The 20,002-nt window shown below is 41.2% G+C and overlaps 1 protein-coding gene across 1 annotated transcript; it reads right to left on the bottom strand.

Annotated features, from left to right (window-relative positions):
- Positions 1-97: 97 nt before the first annotated feature.
- On the bottom strand, positions 98-17,418 carry emilin2a (elastin microfibril interfacer 2a). Its single transcript, XM_085253316.1, has 9 exons — positions 17,159-17,418; positions 16,482-16,607; positions 13,987-14,177; positions 11,925-13,874; positions 4,032-4,370; positions 2,424-2,477; positions 2,018-2,077; positions 1,703-1,843; positions 98-1,159 (listed from the first exon to the last, which is right to left on the bottom strand). The coding sequence occupies exons 1-9, from the start codon at positions 17,317-17,319 to the stop codon at positions 852-854; spliced, it is 3,330 nt and encodes a 1,109-aa protein (XP_085109442.1). The 5' UTR covers positions 17,320-17,418; the 3' UTR covers positions 98-851.
- Between the last annotated feature and the right edge of the window lie 2,584 nt (positions 17,419-20,002).

The following is a 20,002-nucleotide window of genomic DNA, read 5'->3' as shown; positions in this document are numbered from 1 at the left end:
CGCTAATGAGGGTACTGCAGGTTAAGTCCCTCATGTCATTTTAGAGGTTTTGCTTGGTTTTATTAAATAATATAAAGATAAGAATCATACAAAATGGTAATCCAGAGTGTTTATTTATTCAGCTTTTAATTAAAATATCAGTTTTTCCTTTTTAAGGGTTAACAAAGGCTGAACTGAAAGCTAAATACTTCTTACAGTTTGATGCTGGAAAATTTTAGTCAGTCTCAGGAGTGAGAAAGGGGGAATTTATTTATCATCCCCACCCACTTTACATAATCACCAAAAAAAAAAAAAAAAAGGAGGGGGCTCACTAACCATGTATTCTTCAGTAGAAGCCAGCCAAGTTTGTACTATTAATAAAATCTTGTGTTGCTAAGTCTTTCCTTTCCTCATTAATCTCTCTGTGCAGATTTCCTAATCACCCAGAGCACTTTTAAGATGACGTGAGTCCATATTTACAGCTAACCTACAAATATGCTCCAATGATTGTTGACCATGCTGTATGCCAAGTCTCTGAATGCTGCTGCTAAAACAAAATTTACAAAAGTGTTAATTTATACTTTTACACAAGACATTTACAATAGGTGGTACAAACATTCATCTTGATAAATATATTAGATACAAATCCTGCTTCTTGTTATCAGGTGTCTTTGGAAAATTGCTTACAAATTCCATATAACAGCTTTTTTAACTGAATTTATAACTAAAGATCTTCACACAGGTAAAACAGCTGCATCACAGCAAATAATTTTTTTGTTTTAAAAATGTGGTTTCAACACTTCAACATTTCCTCCAGTCCACATGTCTGGGAACAAAGTAGTCCTCGTCGTTACTTTCCACCTGAGCTCCAGCTATCTTTTGGCTTGTGGCTGGTACAGAAAGGTGCCGCTGTAGGTGGACAGGATCTCCCTGGCTTCGGTTGTGGCCAGCTGACCTTCGGTTCTTACCATAGCCACTTGGTCTCCTTTCCTCAGCGGTAGGATTACATTAAAGGATGCTGTACCCCCGCAGCCACAATTACCACCAGTCAGGCCTGAGCTCTGTAGCCTCTGTACGCTGCGGTTAGACACAGACAGCACGGCCTCTACACGATCGCCCTGCTTTGCGGTCAGCACACCTGAAATCAGGTATCGGCCATCCAGCGGTACAGTAAAGATCCCTGAGGGTGAGGACAGGAATGATTCAGCCTGGGTTCAATCAATAATGTTACTGATTAGTACTCTTGGTTTCTAAGTCTCTTCCCTATTCATGGACCTGCAATGAATTGATCCTAATGAGTTTTGGCTCTGTAGCCAAAGCCTGAATTATCCAATTCCTCTGTGTCACAGGACTTCATTGTTACCCAATTAAGAATTAAAAACACATCAATTAGCCACTCTGCTGTGCTGGGTGAGTCATTCCTCAGTTATAACAAACACGGGTCCTGCAGTTTATTTTGAATCATCTTTATATTCACAGTCCTGCTTCAAATACTCATGAGAGAACACATTTCGTATTAATCCACAACTGAAAATAATCCCTAACTAATGTTTTATTTATTTGTTTGTTTGTACAAAGCACAACTAAGTGCCCAGGCTCATAATAACAGCACATTTTTATGCAAAAAGACGACATATCTGCGTATTATCAACGTATCACAATGATACCAGCAAATGTTACAATCCTTTTAATACTGAATCTGTTTTTTTATGTGTGGATCTACCTGTGCTGGGATTGTAATGTCCTCCGTCATTTACTAGGACTCTGTTAAAGCGAATGATTCCAAAATCTCCAGAGAAACGTTGCTGAGTGAGGCCGGCAGAGAAGGAGAAGGTGTCTGCCAAAGCGCTATTGTCGACTGAAACTGGATGCAAACAGACAGGAATGTCGTCAATCAGTGTTTCAACTGATGGATAAATGAATACATGATTGCTGCATTTAAATTGATCAGAATCAATATGTATGTAATATGTATCTATCATAAATTCAATTCTTTTTGTAATGCCTTTAATCCTTGCTGAAACATGGACAGGTTTACCTGGTGAATCAGCTGGAGCTCGATAAACCGGGTTCCAGGGCACCTTTACTGCTGTAAGAGCTACAAGGCACACACAGTACATGTTAACTCATTATGTATTATTACATAATACGTAATACATCATGTATTATTATTATTATATCTTTATACTTATAAATCTGTCATTGGTGTGTGTGTACATATATATAAAGAAAATACAAAACTTTCTGGTGAATGCTTGCAGACGCACTAAAATCCTTGCACAATCTGCCCACACACCCTTAAAGAAACATCCAGTTCCCACTCCCTCGCACTCCCCGACTAGAAATTATTCACAGTTTTTCCAATGCTTCTTCTTTTACATTGATACAGTAGAAGAAGCCTGCAGATGCATGTGATGTAACTTGATAATGAACTGGTAAAATACCTTGGCGTCTGGCTGATTGAGGCATGAAAGAAACAGGCTTCAGAGGAGGATAGCCTGCAAGAGAAACAGATGACAAAAATATTATGTTTTATTGTCATCTGAAGAGACGGGGTCGATCTGTAGTATTGCCAAATACAGTTCTTTGGTTTTCCATCTGGATCTTATGGCACACTGTGTGAGAGATTCCAAGAGAAGGTATAAATCAAAACAAAACTTCAAGAACTCTAGACTTCGTAATTGTGGATTTTTGGAAGCAGATTGTTTTTCCCAGCTGTTTCAAGATAATGCCATCTAAAATCAGATTTAAGCATCCGTAGTTTCCACAAAGACTGACATTTAAATGTATTTATTATTAACCAAAAACAGACTGAATTAAAAACCAACCTATGACAAGCATTCAGATGGCAGTAAAGAAAAAATATGCAACAATAAAGAACTGAAAAGCTGAAACAAATCTCACATCCCATCCAAAAGCCCAAAGATGTGGGTGAATTTTAAGTTTTTTTGTTTTACAAGTAAGGGGGGTAAGACTAATTGGCATTTCCCTGGCTAATTCTCCCACACTACCAGTAAACAGTAACAATATGACTAACGTAGGCTGTTCTCTATTCCTTTACTGCCAAAAAGCATTGAGGCTAGAACAAAGCCTTTGTTTTGTTTGATATTTTATTTAATCTTTCTACATACAGCTTAAATAATTAAACCCCAAACTGCCTAAATCTATGTTCGGCGTCCTCTTCCTTCTGATTTGGTTTGGCACCCAATGAAAACCTTCACATAGATGACAAACAACTGTCCACGCATTATTAATTCTTCATGGCACAGATTCAGCAAGGTGCTGGAAACATTCCTGAGAGATTTTGATTCATATATACATGACAGCATCACACAGTTGCTGCAGATATGCTGGCTACCATTCCACTACATCCCAAAGGTGGTTTATTGGATTGAGATCTGAGTACAGTGACGTCACTGTCAGGTTCAGGAAACCCGTTTGAGATGATTTGAGCCAACAATATTCAGATAGGTTGTGGTGTTTAAATAATATTCATTAAGTCGTAAGGGGTCCAAAGTGTGTCAATACACCACCAGCAGCCTCAACTATTGATACAAAGCAGGACAGATCCATCTAAGTTTCCAACTTAGACTTGAGTTTACTTTGTGTTTTTCACTTGGCTTTGCTTTTTTCTACTTGCTGTTGCTGCATTTTTTTGACTTCCTAACCCTGGCCCAGCATTACAACACACTTGGCCAGGGTTAGGAAAATATTGTGTTTTTGATTAAAAAAGGTCCCTTGACTGCAGTAATCCTTCATGTTTCAAATAGTGATGTGGGAGTGATGCACCTTTGTTGGGTCTGTTACCTTGCATGTAGCAGAAGCAACAAAAACAGCATGATTTTTTGCCCTTAGAATTTTAGAGTTGGATTTGTATTTCATATACAACTGAATTAGTTTTGTGCTGTAAATTCGAGAGGCCTTGAGTTAGACTTAATTAGATTGCAGATTTTCATACACATCATAAAATAAGGCCTGCACCTTCATAGTGGATTTTCAGCTGTATGCTTAAGACGATACCAGAGGTCATCATGGACCTTAAGACTACTCGCCTGGTGCTCCTGCAAACCCTTTAACACGGTCTCTGGAAGAGTCCTCAGACCCTCTTCGCACAGTCACCCTGCGGCTGTATCCTGGAGGTCCTGCCTCTCCCATCTCCACAACAGAAATCTCAGGCACAGTTGGCACACCTGGTTGCCGAGGACTGAAAGGCTGTCTTGGCGGGCTGATGTTTTTTCTGTGTGTGTTTGGCTGCACTGGTTGGCCTGGGCTGTATGGTGTTCTGGGGTTGGTCTGCACAGGGTCGATGATGATAGGAATGTGGATTTGTTGGATTCTGTTTCTGTCTGGCAAAGACGCAGGCATCTCTGGTCCTGGTCTTACGGTCATTCCTTGGAAAATGAAACAAAAAAGAGACAGAGATCATGATTAATGGTCAGATCAGCTGTCGTGCTCCTCCTGGCATTGTCAGCCATGCTGGCAGCTTCATGGGTGAATTTATCCACTGTAAGGATTTGAGCTAAATACCAATTTAGCAACATGCCCCCATGTTGACCATCACAGTATAAAACATTTCAGACATATAGACATATAAATCTCCTTTTCGCACTCATTAACAGTCCAGTCCTGGTACCTGACATTTTCCGAGGAACTTTTGTTTGTTTTTGTTTGCTGAACCACTTAATACTGACCTATGAATCATACAAGGATGAAAAATGAATCTAATTCAAGGGAAGAACCAGTGTTTATAACCAGCAAATAACTGATATTCAGTTTATCTTTAGGCACCTTGTTACTGCAGTCGGCTGCATTTCTTTAGTGGAAGCTATGAAAAATTGAAACAGGAAAATAAATAGAGCAAATACCTGACCAAGAATCTCAGAGATGACACTTCAGTTGATCCATCCATCTTAAGCAAGGGGCTGAGGTTTGTCAAACTACACAAGAACTGGACTGAAAATCAGTAGTGACATTTGGAGTGATGAATCCAAATTTCAAATTTGGGTTCTAAGTTTGAGAGCCATCAGTAAAACATGATGGAGACGCTGTCATGATTTGGAGCTGAACTTTAGCCAGTGGTGTTGTGGATCCTGTCAAATTGTTCAAATTATGAATGCAGAAAAAATACCAACACATTTCAACATTCAATGCCTCCTTCAGAACATCTGATTTTCATATTTTAAAATTTGGATGTCCTTCAAGAAGCCTGGAGAAGTATTCCTGAAGATACTTAAAGAAATTACCAGAAGGTTTGCCTAAGAAAGTTCCTGCTCTGCTGACTTTCAGGCTTATTAGAAATGTACAGACTGTCTTTTTGCCTTATGTACTATATCTCCATGTTTGCACCTATTTCAATAAATCTCTGCAGCTATCTTTTCCTAGCAATGTGTAAAGATAATACTTTTGTACAGTACTGTACCATAGCTTTAAAAAAATCATTTATAACAGTTGTAAGTTCTCTTGCAGCCAAATATAATAAATCAAAAGTCAACTGTTAATTCAACTGCACATTCAGCCAGTGATCAATCCTACCTGAAAGCAACTATATTACATTAGAGCCTGGCTGTTACTCTGGATTATAAAAGTAATCAGGCATTCTGGTTTTATCAAATAAAACATCATCTACCTGTCAACAAAATTCGTCCTTCTTACTCCAAGCTACTCAGAAACCACATGTACTGTATAATCAAAAACAAATTAAACCCAGCAATCATGTTGTACTGAGATAATCAGAAATCTCTCATTCATTTCCTCCCCATGCCTTCTCCAGTGTGCCGGTTGCCTGAGTGCATATTTCCCATGAGCTCTCAGCCTGTGTCTCACTGAGGGGGAAACCGCGAATTCGAAAAGCACAGAGAAAAGCGCACACATTCATATGCATGCTGGTACAACCAAAGGCGTCACCAAAACCAGATGTTATTGCTTACAGGCAGACTGAGACACCAAAGGGTAATGCTTTAGTCACTTGCGCCTCTGCAGAACTGGGTGACATCTCGTGAGTGTTCACAAGTGACTGAAATCGTCATGGGATATTGTGGCAGACAGTCTGATCGTGCAATGGTGCCAAGGGTCATGATGCAGGGAGTGGCTGTTACACACTTACAATAATGCATCACTCAGAGTCTAATCTTTCTTGCTATGCACATGGACACAATTTCATTCTCCACCCCATTTTCCTACTGTAATATTTATGATGGGAGGCTCAAATTGTGCGCTGCATGGCAGACCTCTGGGATTCCTCTTGTGTATGAGAGTCTCCTCTGAAGACTTCCAGATGGGCTCCTGGGTCAGAGTTGGAAACACCTCACCTCACATACTCAGATATCTCATCGGGGGAAATTGTGGCACCACCTCAAAATTCTGGTGATGACTAAAATTATACAGTGCGTATGTGTGAGTGTGCGCCTTGGTGTCAATTACAATTTTCCATTCTTTCCCATCAGACAACCTGAGACTTCAAAAGGCCTTTTATGTCTTTTTTGTGTGTGTGTATTTCCTCATCACCGCAGACAGTTAATCCTCCTGCCTGTCTCTTCAATATAAAGCCTAAATGATCAATTGCAAAGCATTGATCCATGAAATCAAAGCCCTTAATTTATCCCTGCTTTAAAACAACAGTGATTTTTTTTCCTTTTTCATTTTCTGTTGCCTTTGTCCATTGCTAGACACTCACAGGACAGGGTGGAGAGAGAGGTGGAAAGTCCTCTGGCTTTCTTGGAAGGACAAATTGAAAGTAAAAGCTGGAAAGAAGCAGCGCGACAAGGGAGTAAAGTGAGCAACTCAGAGAAAACAGAGAGAAATAACAGGGATGTGATTTGAGCTGGGCTGGGATTATCTCCAAAAAAAGGAATAGGAAAAAAACATATTGCACATTAAATTGTAAAATTCAGCATGAAAATTCTGGCTAGTCACTAAATAAATTTGAAACAGAAGTATTTTTTTCATATTTTAAAATTTCCTAATAACATATGCAGTCATGGTTTAAAAAACACTCATTCATTTCTAAGGTTTTCCATATTAGGACATCATTTCAATAACCCAGTCTTTTAAATGAGGTAAATAAAACCTCAGATGAAAGGATCATTATGAATGCGCAGAGAGCTATGTACACCCTTTCTGCTTCCACAGGAATTAAGAGGATAAGTAGCACAAAAGTGCTGGTAATCAAATGCACTTGATTAACTGATCATGTGTAAGCGCCTCTATAAAAGTAGAGGTTTTGGCAGTTTGTTGGTCTGGAGTATTCGTGGGTGTATTAACACAATGCCAAGAGGGGAAAGACATCAGCAGTGATCTCAGAAAAGTGACTGTTGCTACCCGATGATTTGGGAAGATCTATAAGGCTATTTCCAAATAATTTGAAGTCCATTATTCTTCAGTCTGAAGTGGAAAACATTCAAGACAGTTGCCAATCTTCCTAGGAGTGTATGTCCAGTAAATTTCCCCCAAGTCAGACCATGCAGTGACTGCAAAAAAACGTTACTTTCCTGTAGGAACGCTGCATTATTGCGTTACTAAAACCGTGATTTTTTTGCGAGAATGTCTCATGACAATGACGTAAGCGAGTGCGACGTTTGAGACAACAGCTGTGTGCAGATCAACAATGGATAATATATCAAGTACGGGAGACAGTATGAGCGTGCAGCGTTTAAAGCGTGTACTGACCTTATTCTGAGTTTGATTCCATAAAAAGTGACAAAAACATTAGTGTTCGTTGTGCGTGGGAAGAAAACTTCTTTTTACAGCGAAAACCCCCCTAAACAAGCATCGAGTGCGCAATGACGTAATGGGAAATTCACAGAGAAACTCGCGGATTCTTCAACTGACCGCTGCGGCTCACCTGCACCAGGGCACACCTCCGCCTACCCTACTCCTGCTTTACAGGTGAAAATAGAGCAACAGGACCGCTAGTCTTTGACTTTATTTATTTTCTGCTGTGTTTTACTTGCATCTATTTGAAAGACTGAGTGTAAACACAAAAAATATTTTATTTTATATGCTGGGATGTGCAGAAAATAGGTTTAAATGTTAAACTAATTTCTTCAAGTCAGAGAATGGTGCATATCATTTAATGTTTGCTTGATGCATAAAGTTAAAAGATTAAAACTAATAAAACAAGTTAAAAAAAGGGACTTGTCCATTTGATTACATTTTGTATGATGGATTATGCAGAAAAAGTAGAATTGGGCTGAAAGATCTATCGCTTTATCACCTATTCAGGTTGTAAATCGTGTTTTTAAAAAGTAACGAAGTAAGTAAATAATTAATTACTTTTGAAAATAAGTAATCAGTAAAGTAACGGGATTACTTTTGGGGGAAGTAACCAGTAATTAGTTACTGATTACTTTTTTCAAGTAACTTGACCAACACTGGTTATATGTGAGTCCATCTGTCAGACAGATAAAAGCTTAGCTGAAACCGGGTCATGCAACAGGACGGTGAATTGCTGAAAAAGACAAGGATCAAGGTTTTCCAGTGACCCAGTCAAAGTTCAGATTGTAATGATGTGGCTTGCATTAAGAGAGCTGTGCATGAATGAAAACCTCAATGAAAAGAACAATGCACCAGAATTCCTCCACAACAATGTGAGAGTCTGATAAAGTCACGTAGAAATCTTTCATTTGAGGTATTGCTGCTAAAGGTGACTTAACAAGTTCTGGCTAACGACACCATGTCATTAGCCAGAATGCAGAATGTATTTACCTTATTTTAAGACCTGATAAGTACTTGAGTTTTTTTTTTAAATATCTTGATATGTAAAACTTTATACTTAACAAAGGCTGTACTTTCCTTTTTCCTTTTTTTTTTAACCATGACTGTATGAAACTAGTTTGCCAATTCTTGAGAGATTGAAATCTCTTGCGTAATTTCAGATTTCATTGGTAGATCACAGACTTTTGAATGTTTCCACAGAGTAATTTCTTCTTAACCACAACTCCCTCTCAGAGGGAAAGCAACTAGATATAAAAAACAAAAGCAGTAGTGGCAGACCTCTGCAGCAGGAGCAGCTGCTGAGGGCTAAGCAGTGCCAACACTTTAAAACTAAAGTCACACAATTCCAATTCAACAGTCACGCTGTGTAAGGGCAAAGCTATTCCAGTCAATCTTTCAGTTATGTTATTACAACACATCATCTGTTTGCAGCCTCCTCTGGGTCCTCATATGACTGTGTGGAGAATATGAGCTCAAACACAGAGAGGAAACATTTCAGTAGGCTCTCAGCCACCACCACACCCACAGAGCAGGGATTTTTTGTGGATATTTCATCTCTATTTAGACAATTTCTCTCCTTTCCAAACTTGAAGTAACCATTAAATCTCGAGCCACAAAGTCCAACTCCCTCTCTTGTGGGATTTAGGACTAAAAGAAAATGAGATTACTCTTTGAAGGGAAAAATTCTGACACTTTTAGAAATACAGTAAGCTTATTTACTCTGCTCATGCTGAGATTTAGGTGAGTTGCCTCGAGCAGTTTGCTAATGTAGGCTGGAAGAAAAATTTGAAACAGGTTGCCTGGTGTCCTGCCGACCAGCTTCTCAGAAATGTTCTATTTAACAAGCTGTATCTTTGTTAAATCAGTAGAAAAATGGCAACTCGGTGACACTTTAGCATGTTATGGGGGGAAACCAGTTACCAGTTACCAGGCAACAAGTTGACACTCCAGGAAGTTGCAGTTAATTTGTCTTGGAACCAAGCTAGCCGTTTTCTCCCTCTTTGAGTTAGGTTAGCAGGTTGCTACAGTATAGACTGAAATAATGGTGCACACAAGCGATAAATGTCTCTTTGCTAAAACGGACATATGAAAAATGCCACAAATAGCAGACAAACTTGAGTGATTAAAGAAAATGCTGGGTAGCTTAAAATTCCCTGCTCCTCTCTCACCTCAAGAGGCCAATCACAGTAAGAAGTGATTGTGAATGCCAGCTTGCCTGTCTCAGAAAGTTGCAAAGAATAGCTGACACAGCCACCCTCTATCTGAAGTTGGAAAGGTGGGAAGTGGGGGTTCTGATTATAAACCAAGCTTAATGTTCCTGGTAAGATAATGAAATCAAACATCCTTGTTTGGAAATAACAGGCCATATTTGGCAAATGCTGAAATGGGTACAATTCATCGGCCCTCTTTTCTCCGCAGCTCCCTATCGCTCTATTGTTTTGGAGAATAATGTGGGAGGGACTGGTAATGGGGCCCCAGTCATGACATCACAGCTGAGGGTAGCTGAAGCATCTGGTCCTGGGTGTGGAGCCCTTCTTCTCCCCTCTCCATCAAGACTGACTCCAGCGGTGAGTCAGGGCCCTTAATGAGGACCAGACTCCACACATCGGGCTTAGGTCACCCTGCGGGAATCTCTCGAGGCTGGTATGTGTACATGTGTAAAGAGAAAGAAACGAGGGAGGGGTAGAGGTATGTGTACTGAGGGACTGGGAGCTGAGGTTGAGGTCCGCAGTTCTGTGGTATTGCAAATAAAGGGGAATTATGGTGAAAGAAAGAAGACCTCACAACTCATGAAAGGACTGGGGGAGAAGGAGCAGTCTGTTGAGTGTTTAAGTGATATTTACGTCACGGAGTAACAAGGCACGTAACACTGTGAGTAAATCATCATAGGCACTGGAATGGCTGTAAAATTTTTCAGATTTCATTTGCATGTTTCATTGCCTGTACAAAAAAGGGGGATTCCTGGGACAACACAAATCTAAGCCACAGGAAGTCTCTAATGTGGGCCTCTGCTTCTCAGTGCTGGGACATATTGAATGACATGCTGGAGGCAAGCACGGGAGGCTCAGTGAACTTGTGCCCTCCCATTTTGAGAAATACCCTGTAGCTGTTCAAGCCTTCACGTAAACCAAGCCAGCATTATGTGGAGATTATCCACAGGAAAAGTTTGTGTTTACACAGATGTTAATCATACTTGATAAACTCAGATAGTGAAAACTAGGCAGGACGCTGACAAAAAAGATTATGTGCATGTAGCCACTACTTTTTTACTTGGGTTCTTCTAGCTAATTTCAGTGCTTGACTGCACTAATGTGGGAATCCCCTGAACTAATGGACCCTTAAGTGGCTAAACTGTGCCATAATCTGACTCCAATTACTGTCATGATTCCCTATCGTGATAACTCTGCCCGCTAATGAAGCAAAGCCTGCTAGCTAGTTGAGACAGTCGACTTGTAAATGCTACAAAAGGCACATGGCGTACTCTTCTCGTTGCTTCATATTGTACTTCCAGCACACCCTTTTCATTACTGTGCCTCATTAATCTGATAGTATCACTCCTTTGCTGCCATACAGATCACACGAAAGCCATTTTCTGCCACAGCTGCTGTTGTTTCATTTCACAAGCACCACCTACATGCCCGTATTCACCTTTAGGCTCTGAAAGTGTCACTGTGCTCCTATCAAAGTGCGCGTCAGATGTTCACAGGGCGTCTGTAAGGTCTCCTTCTCCGTCTCTTTCCAAGTCAGAATTGGGGGGGATGATTCAGGCAACTTTTGGAACTCATATTTTGACATTTAGTCCATGTTAGCAGCACTCTACTGGTGTGCAGAGATTAAAGTAATCAGTGTCTGAACTTCATCTTTTTTTGACTTTGCATTCTTTAGACAGCTATTTCCATTATTTTTGGGAAAATGAGTGCAACACTGAATGTCTTCCAGGAAAGACTTCCAGAAGAATGCATCTGGATTCATGTTTAAGTGATTGACTCTGTCAGGCCTTTTTTTTTTAAAGCCTTTGCGTGTTTACGCTTTAAAAAGCTGTGAACACTTTCATCTTTTGTTGTGTTTGGTTGATGCGATGACCAGAGTGCTTGTTACTATGCTCTTTTAAGCTTCATTTTGGGTGTGACCATATTAATGTGTGGACAGGAATGTCACAGCTGTCCATTAAAAGTTTGTTTGCGATTTAAAAAAAAAAAAAAGACTGAACTGTTTTATTGCTATCAACTCACCTGGCTCTTTGTCACCGCCGTCCTTCAAAACACTTTTGGCCATGGCGGATAGCTGTCCCTGAAACTTCTGCAAGGATTTTTGCAGAGCATTGATTTCTGCTCCGTGATTTCCACATGTGATGTTCATTCTGTCGACGCAGTCCCGCAGGCCGGCAACATGTCTCTCTAACCCATCTTTCAGGTCTTTGATGTTAGCAGAAACTCCGTCTAACTTTCCACACACCTTTTCGAGTCGGGTTACACGTCCATCCACAGCGGAGATGCCATCAGAAACACCCTGTGTGTTCTGTTTACATTCACCCAGTTCAGATGACACCTGTCTGCTAAGCGTATCGAGTCTGTCCTCCAGCTCCCCCACCTTACGTTGAGTGGATTCAGATGTACTCCAGCTGTCCTGTGCTGTACTGCCTTCGCCTCTCTGCTCAGCATAGCAGCATGTTGAGTTTATTTTCTGCATATCTTGGTTGTATTTGCCTAAGGAATCACTTAAACCAGTAACAGCGCCAGACAGACCGAGTACGTTGTTTTCAAGATTATTCAGTCCCTTCTTGAAGTCATCCATTGTCTGCACACTTCTCTCTGCTGCTCCTGAGTACCTCTGAACAAAATTCTCAAGTTGGCTGAGCTTGGCTGTGTTGGAACTCACATCTGTGTGAAGGACGTCCAGGTCATTTCTGTACCGATACAGGTCCTTCAAAATGTTTTCTAGACCATTAAGTTTAGGTGCAGAAGTTACCTGTCCTGCGGTATTTTGTGAGCCTGAACATCCTGCAGAGCACAACTCTCCAACAGTGTTAACCTTGTCATCCAAACCTTGGAGGAGGAGCTTGTTGTTGTTAACTTCTGACTGGATGGCATTAATAGAGTCACTAAACTCCCCAGGGAAATTGTTTTGGCTCATTTCCACCAGCATGTTCGTAAACTGGTCCTCCATGCCGTTCAGACGTCCATCCAGAAGCGTCCGAAGAGCTGCCACTTCCTCTGTGATTGTACGGGTTAGCTTTTCCTCGATGTAGAAGCAGTGAGTCTCTGCATTTAGTTCTGTGATATTTATACGTGCCTCCAGCTCCTCAATCAATAAAGAAAAATCGCTGATGCTTTCTTGTGGAGCAGACAGATTTTCCAGCTCATTGTCAATGCGGACATTCAGGATGCGGTGAGCCTCTGCAATGCGATCAATCTCACGCCACAGGTCTTTATGGTCACCGTGTTCTTTTTCCTCTTTGGATGGATCCGTCTGCCTTTGGGTTCGCACAGGTCCATCTGCAGCAGCCAAGTCTAGACGCAGCGATCGGATCTCCTTTCGCAGATCAGCCTCCTTGGAATTGACCAACTTGGTAAACCTGTCCAAAACTTCATCATGGCTATCTTCACAGGTCTTCTGCAGCTTCTGGAGCTTGTCATTACATGAGCTCTGAGCTTTGGCCATTTGCTCCTCCAAATTCTGGTCAATCTCTTTCTTTAGGCTTTCAAATTTTCCATCAATGTAAGTCTGTATAACATCAAAATCCGGTATGGGTGAAGCTTGAGACTGAGAGGCATCCATGAGGACACGTATCTGGCCCTCATGACTTGTTGTGATTCCTCTTAGGTCTTCCAAAGCTTCATCCTTGCTTTGCAGCGCGTTATTGATATCATCCAAACGAGCGACTATTTTTTCTATGTCCTTCTGTCCTGGCATCCCACCTCTGGTGGCCTGATGACCATCCAAAACGGCCGGGTTCTCCTCCGTAGCTGCATCTGTGGGACTGTCTGGTGGGCGCATGTTGTTTAGAAGTGTCATGAGCATCTTCTTTGTGTCCTCTTGCAGGTTTGCAGTTAACCCTGTCAAAGCAGACTGGAGATCCAGGACTGTCTGAGACAGACGCTGAACTTCACCTTCCAGAAGATGCACTTTATCTGTCCCACCAGGCCTTGTCACATGCTGCGGGGTCTCTCTTCGCTCCGGCCCTGGAGTAATGAAATAACTTATGAATTATAACATAAATAAGTAAGAGTTACTTTGTTAGTGGCACATACTAATGTTTAGTAAAATACTGTTAGTATAAAGTTGATTTCTCACTCTGTATGTGTCTGGTTGTATGTCCAGGATTTGGTGGGCGGTAAGGCTGCGTTCCCTGAACTGTTTGCCAGTTAGGGGTTGGTTTTGAGTCTTTACAGTTTGGACCTTGGTAATTAGGACAGCATCTCCACTCTAACTCTGTGACCGTCTTATAAGCAATCTTGTATGTGGGTCGAAATCGAGTTTTGTACCTGTAAACAAAAAGCAGAGAAATAAATGAGTTTTGTTGTTCAAACACATATGGATGTAGTCTCAAAGTCTTGAGCATATATAAATATAAATGGGAAACACTAGACTTTCTCAAAATCACATCCAGACCTTTTGGAAAGTGTTATCAGTGTTATTATGTTCCGTGCTAAACTGCTCCACTACTTAAAAAAAAAAAAAGAACCTGTTAATTGGTTCACTCTTGCAATCACCAAAACATCTGTTTTGGGGGATTTTTTTTAACATAGCTATTTTAGAGCTTCTCCTTCAATCTTCACTACGTCAAAATTCCAGCTTTCCAGCCAAAGAAAGCATTTCCCCAAGAAACAATGGATGATATCACTTCCCTGAAGCCAGGGGTCATGTCATGCAAAACATCTGGAAAGTTACTATCTGAAACAATCATCTTTACACATTTCCCAACTGTCACTGGTAAAACTGTTCACTCTCAATAAGCAGGAACAAAAGAAGAAAGCAAGTGACAGCAACACTTTAAGGTCTGCTTGTGATCTACAAAGTAAATCTAATCCTAACATGTGGCAACATGAAGTCAGTGCTGTGTATCATAAGGTGAGGCGTCTCCTCTCATGACCAGCTCTTCTTGCCTGGAAATCTGGTGACCTAAGTATGATCAGCTTCCAGGAATCTTTTCCACAGAGCAGGGGCTCTCATCCATGTGTTTGTGCAAGAGGATCACAAAGCAGAACCACAGATAGCATGTGTTTAAGGACTAACAATGATTCACTAAGAAAAATGAATTAAATTGCAACACAGCATCTTCCAGTACAAAATTAAAAGTATTCCAGTCACTGGTGCCGACATTCCCATTTACAATGATCAGTTAATGATTTGTTTAGTGCAGAAGTTTGGGGATTGGATGTGGTAATCAAAGTCTTTTAACTTTAAATGGGTTAGGGAAAAGTTTTATTTTTATTGTGATATGTTCATATTGTCAAAGGTTCATGGGTATTTCGGTTATACACTTATATATAAATGTATAACCTATACATATATATAACCTATATATGCCACCCTAATGCGATTCCAGATTAATTGCCTGTCAGATAAACTCATAGCAAAGTCTATTTTGTCCATAATAGTTATGAAAGCTACAGCAACTCATTGAGTTATGTTTTAATCAGGGCTAAATTCTTTCTAATGCTAACAAATTAGCAACTGTGAACCATCTGTTAGAGTCTCATAACTCATTTGAACAAAGGACTAGATGGACAAACATGCAGATACATAAAGATGTCCTCTATAGGTGAAATGTTAAACACAAAGTCAAACCTTAACATGCAGAAAATTAAAAAAGGAATAGATCAAAAAGTAAATGTGAACTGGCTCAAATATATATTAATATTAGCACTTGCCTGTTATAAGCCTTTTTTTATTTTACTTATTCTCATCATATTAGTCTTTATTTTGGACAGCTGGCAGTTACAGTTAATCCCATTTATACACCTGTGCTTGGGAAAACCTCTGGGCCTAGTTTCAGTACTTATACTGACAAACTAACCAGGGTGTGTGCAGACCTGATGGCAGTGTCCAGCTACTGTAGCAGAGCTGGACAACTTTTTTTTTCAGGCCGATACTGAGTTTGAGTTTTTAAGACAAGAGAAGGGCCTATAATTGCAAATAGCATGGTTACACATTACAAGGAAAATATCCATCCATCCATCCATGTATCCATTTTTTTTCAGTTATTGAATTCAGGGGACTGGGTGAGACCGAGAGGCTGGGTACACCCTGGACAGGTTGCCAATTTGCAGGCTGGATTTAGATGCTCTGCAGTCCAGTTGTGGCCGTAAAGCCCTATTTTGCCCATGTGTGCACTATTGTGAACCTGAACAATAGCTTCTTATGGAAAATGGCAACATAACATAAATTTCTACGTAGTATATGTCACCATAAGTTTTTTTGTTGGAAGAAGCGCAGCTTTGTTGTCTCATTTAATGGTTGCATCACGTTTTGAACTTTTTGGGGATTTTCTGGTAACACTTGCTTCAGCCTGGCTTGTCATTTAGTCCAACAACAGACAGAAATGAGTAAACTATGGGTAATGTTCTCCTCTTTACTAGCTTTACCCACAGATTCCTCCCTTTGCCTATTTTCAGTGGGCTTTTTAACTTGCTGTAAAAGCTGTACTTTTTCTGCTTCTTCCCATGAAGCTTTGCAGCCACTGTGAACATTTCTGCCTCCAGCTCTCTCCCAAATAAACATTTTGTATCTATTCTGCCACATGCATCTAAACATGAACCCTCAACCCCTTCTCCCCGGATGCTCACGCCACTTGTTGCTGGCAGTCGGGTTGGTAGGCTGGGCAGGGGGCCAGCACGGGCTCCTCGAAGCTCTCCACACTCCCCTGCACGGCGCAGCTCACGTTCTTTTGCACCATATAGGCGCACCAGTTCCTGAGGAGGGAGATAAACAAAGACTTAAGCATGTATAGCAAGAAGTGGCAATTAATTTAGAGCAATATACCAAAGAACGCAGCTGGACTATAAAAGTTTCATAACAAGCTCCATATGGTTTATGAGCTTTCCCTAAAGGCGTCGTTGCAGTGATCTTTGTCAGGCGTCCATTCCCAGTCTATTTTCATTTATCAGAAAACGTGGAAATGCAGTGGTCTGCTGTACATAAGAGACTGGAGGTAATCAGCGACGTTCCAGGGTTTATCTGCACCTTATCGCCAACTTTTGGCAACACTGGCGAACTCGAGCCAAATTTAGTCACCGGCTGATAGAACAACGGGGAATGCTATCAAACTACATATGACCATAAGAGGCTAAATCCTCAGGTCATTCAGGTAACTGAGAAGCCTGGATTGATTTTTTTTTGTTTGGCAGAAAAAAAGCGCAGCGTTACCTTTAAGCAGAAACACCCGTCATGAAGCACTTATTAGTTTCTGAAAGACAGACAGTTTTAAAGAGCTCGTCTAAACTGTACAAAAGTCATTGCTTACCCAGTCCTGTGTCTGTGTACCGGTCCAGTGTTTGCAGACCCGTGGAACAAGCCGTAAGAGGAGGGGGTCCCGTAAGTGAGCTGAAAGTTTAAAATCAGTGTGAAAACTGCCCACCGCCGGTCCATCTCTCCACGCCTGTGCTTCATACTTAACAAACGCATTAAAATAAATATTTCTACCACAGAAAAAAAAACTACCCTGTTATTACCATCCGCAAATTTCCCGAACTCCAAAGTTACATTCCCCCTGTGGCTGATTTGACTCCGGCAACTGAACTTTGAGGGAAGTCCGCAATCACTGCAACTCCCTTGGAATGACGTTGAAGGCCCACCCTCTCCTCCTCCACCCCCCAAAAACACCAGGGGGGCAAAGTCTATTATTCAAAAAACAGTCTGTAGCCCCAGAGGTTATTTTTAATTAAATTATTCTTTTAAGTTTTGGTGGTTAAGACTCGATGATTAATTAATGCGAGGGACGAGGGGGGACGCGGGCATCAAGTCAAGTCAGTCAACAGCCAATAAGTCACACCTCACTGATAATAGGGTAATGTCATTTGAATGCAACCACCAGAGTTGAAAGACGCGTGTGAAGTGGTGGAGTTGATGATATTCATGACTTGGGATAACAGTAGTAATTTACATTCCGTTGGATAATGGGAATAAGGGGAGGATATATATTCTGGTGTGCAGTCTGTTCCTTTCTGCATCAGCTTGTTGGGCAAATTGTATTTTTAAAGCCCAACTGAGCAATTTGCTGATTTATTAACGTGAATAGAGACAAAATGTACAGCACTAAATAGGCCTGCACTAGAGCTTCAATTCACAGCACTCGAGGCAGAAATTCATTGTCGGTGCTTTTGCACTGTGCGAAAAGTGCGAGAGTTTCCGTGCTCAACATGGTGCTGCTGTGAAAATGATTCTTTGTGTGAAATGGCTTGCAGATACCCTGTTGCCCATGTTGCCGTGGTGCAGGGAATACTGTATAACTTCTTCTCCCTGATCAGACAGATGCTGTCATTTAACGCAATACTGATTAATGGGGTGGGGAGGGTGGTGGTGGTGGTGGTGGTGGCAGCGACCAGGGAAGACTGAGACTTAAATAAAGACAGGGTGAGAATACAAAACAATATGTGGTCGTCTGTGAGGATACAGAGGGATTCTTTAAAGCATCGTGGGAACGGGAAACGAATAACAACGCAAATGGATCTACACGCACAGATCTAACCCTTCTCCGTCTGGTCTCTCAGACCACAGATAGCCATTTCCTAAAAATAAAGACTGCAGTGTTTCATCAGACAGCCTGCACCAGGTCGGCCAACTGAAAGATGCCGGAGTGTGTTACATAAGTGAAAAAAAAGTCTCTTGAGGATTTGATTTTCAAATGGTTTAATAAACAACAAATGTCAGGTAAGCCTGACATTAACAACCACCCTCACGGGAAAGATCCCTTTAATGGGGTTACTGAGAGTTTCCTCCTTTTCCTGTGCTAACATCTTTGCACTTCACAAATAAAAAATAAAATAACTTACACTATAAAGTCAGCAAACTTCAACGTTAGGGCTTCTCAGATAGAGGGGAGGAAAAAAAAGATGCTGTGAAGAGGCACTGTTGTTTCTTTAGTGTCCAGAAGAGGGCAGCACAGCAGCGATAAAAACAGCAGGCGCTCCTTGTAGTCATGGCAATTCTTATCCGAAAGTGTCGAGAGTGAGAAAAGGACATTTCATTACTGAGGCAGCATGAGTGTAAAATGTCCAGTTTCATCACCTTGCCGGGTTGCCTTCATGTCAGTCATCCTCGTCATGGGCTCTGAATTAACCATCAACTCTTTACCGTGAGCAGCTTTACCGCCATCATACTCTTTCTCTTTATTTATAACTAATAACGACTGACATTTACAGCGTGCTGCCAACAGGTTTCAGTTTCACGAGTTCAGAACATCGCCCAATCTGTTTTCACTGCTTTAATTGTATGCGGATTAGAGCATGTGCTTATTGTCATTTTCCATGATGACATTATCAAGGCTTACACCTTCATAGTCATTAACTTCATATACGCCCTGACATTCATACAGAACAGGAAGTATGAAGGGTCATGACTGATGGAGAATACCAAGCCACATTTTTCATTAGAAAGAAGAAAAAGAAGAAGAAGAAGACCCATAAATCCTGGGATATTTCCTCGTTGCACCTCTTCGGGATCAATTTCTTATTTTTTGACTTTGTCGAAGTTGGAGGACTGATTGGAAATGGAACAGCCGCCACTGAATCCGGGGAGGATCATTTACAGCCGATGCATTTGTCACGGAGACATGCATTTTGCAGGCCCAACCCATCACGTGACCCCTTTTGAATCCTCCTAAATTCACCGAAGATGCGACCTTGATCTTTTCCTTTACCTATAATAAATGCGGCGGTGCACCTGTGGGCGGGGCTGCCGCTGCAGAGGCAACACAAAGCAGATCTCTCACTGGAAGGATCAGATGCGTGCTCCACTGCAGACTCGTGTCCTGAAACACTCTGCTTCAAAGCACGTGGGTCAGATTAAATTCAGACAGCGCTATTGTTCATGTAGGCACCCTGTGGATTTCTTTTTTTTTGTCTTTACACTAAAATATCTTTGTAAAAATAAGTAATAAAGAATAAATAAAAACAACAACATTGGCTTTTTGTGTCACCAAGGGAGAGTGAGCAGTGGTGCAGAGATCACTTTCATTTAGCAAGCAGCAGCTATGTACCACGCGTATTACACCAGTGGGTGACTCAGTGGGAGAGCCGAGGCCTGCAAACACTGCCTACGCAGGTGTTTTTCAAAGTGGGGTCAAGGGGCTGCCCAAAGGTGCTGTAGT

The sequence above is a fragment of the Mchenga conophoros genome, linkage group LG18, assembly GCF_057382185.1.
Source record: "Mchenga conophoros isolate Kocher_MC1m ecotype Shallow Benthic linkage group LG18, M_conophoros_male_GT1.1, whole genome shotgun sequence".
Classification (NCBI taxonomy): Eukaryota; Metazoa; Chordata; class Actinopteri; order Cichliformes; family Cichlidae; genus Mchenga; species Mchenga conophoros.
This window is presented reverse-complemented; position numbering and strand designations above follow the sequence as displayed.

What these genes read in the sequence shown, in the direction of transcription:
- emilin2a (XM_085253316.1), bottom strand. Translation starts at nt 17,319, where the DNA reads ATGCGTTTGTTAAGTATGAAGCACAGGCGTGGAGAGATGGACCGGCGG. An exon ending in TACAACCAGACACATACAGA is followed by an intron (nt 13,875 to 13,986) that starts GTGAGAAATCAA and finishes TCATTACTCCAG; the next exon opens with GGCCGGAGCGAAGAGAGACC. An exon ending in TCAATCAGCCAGACGCCAAG is followed by an intron (nt 2,078 to 2,423) that starts GTATTTTACCAG and finishes TGTGCCTTGTAG; the next exon opens with CTCTTACAGCAGTAAAGGTG.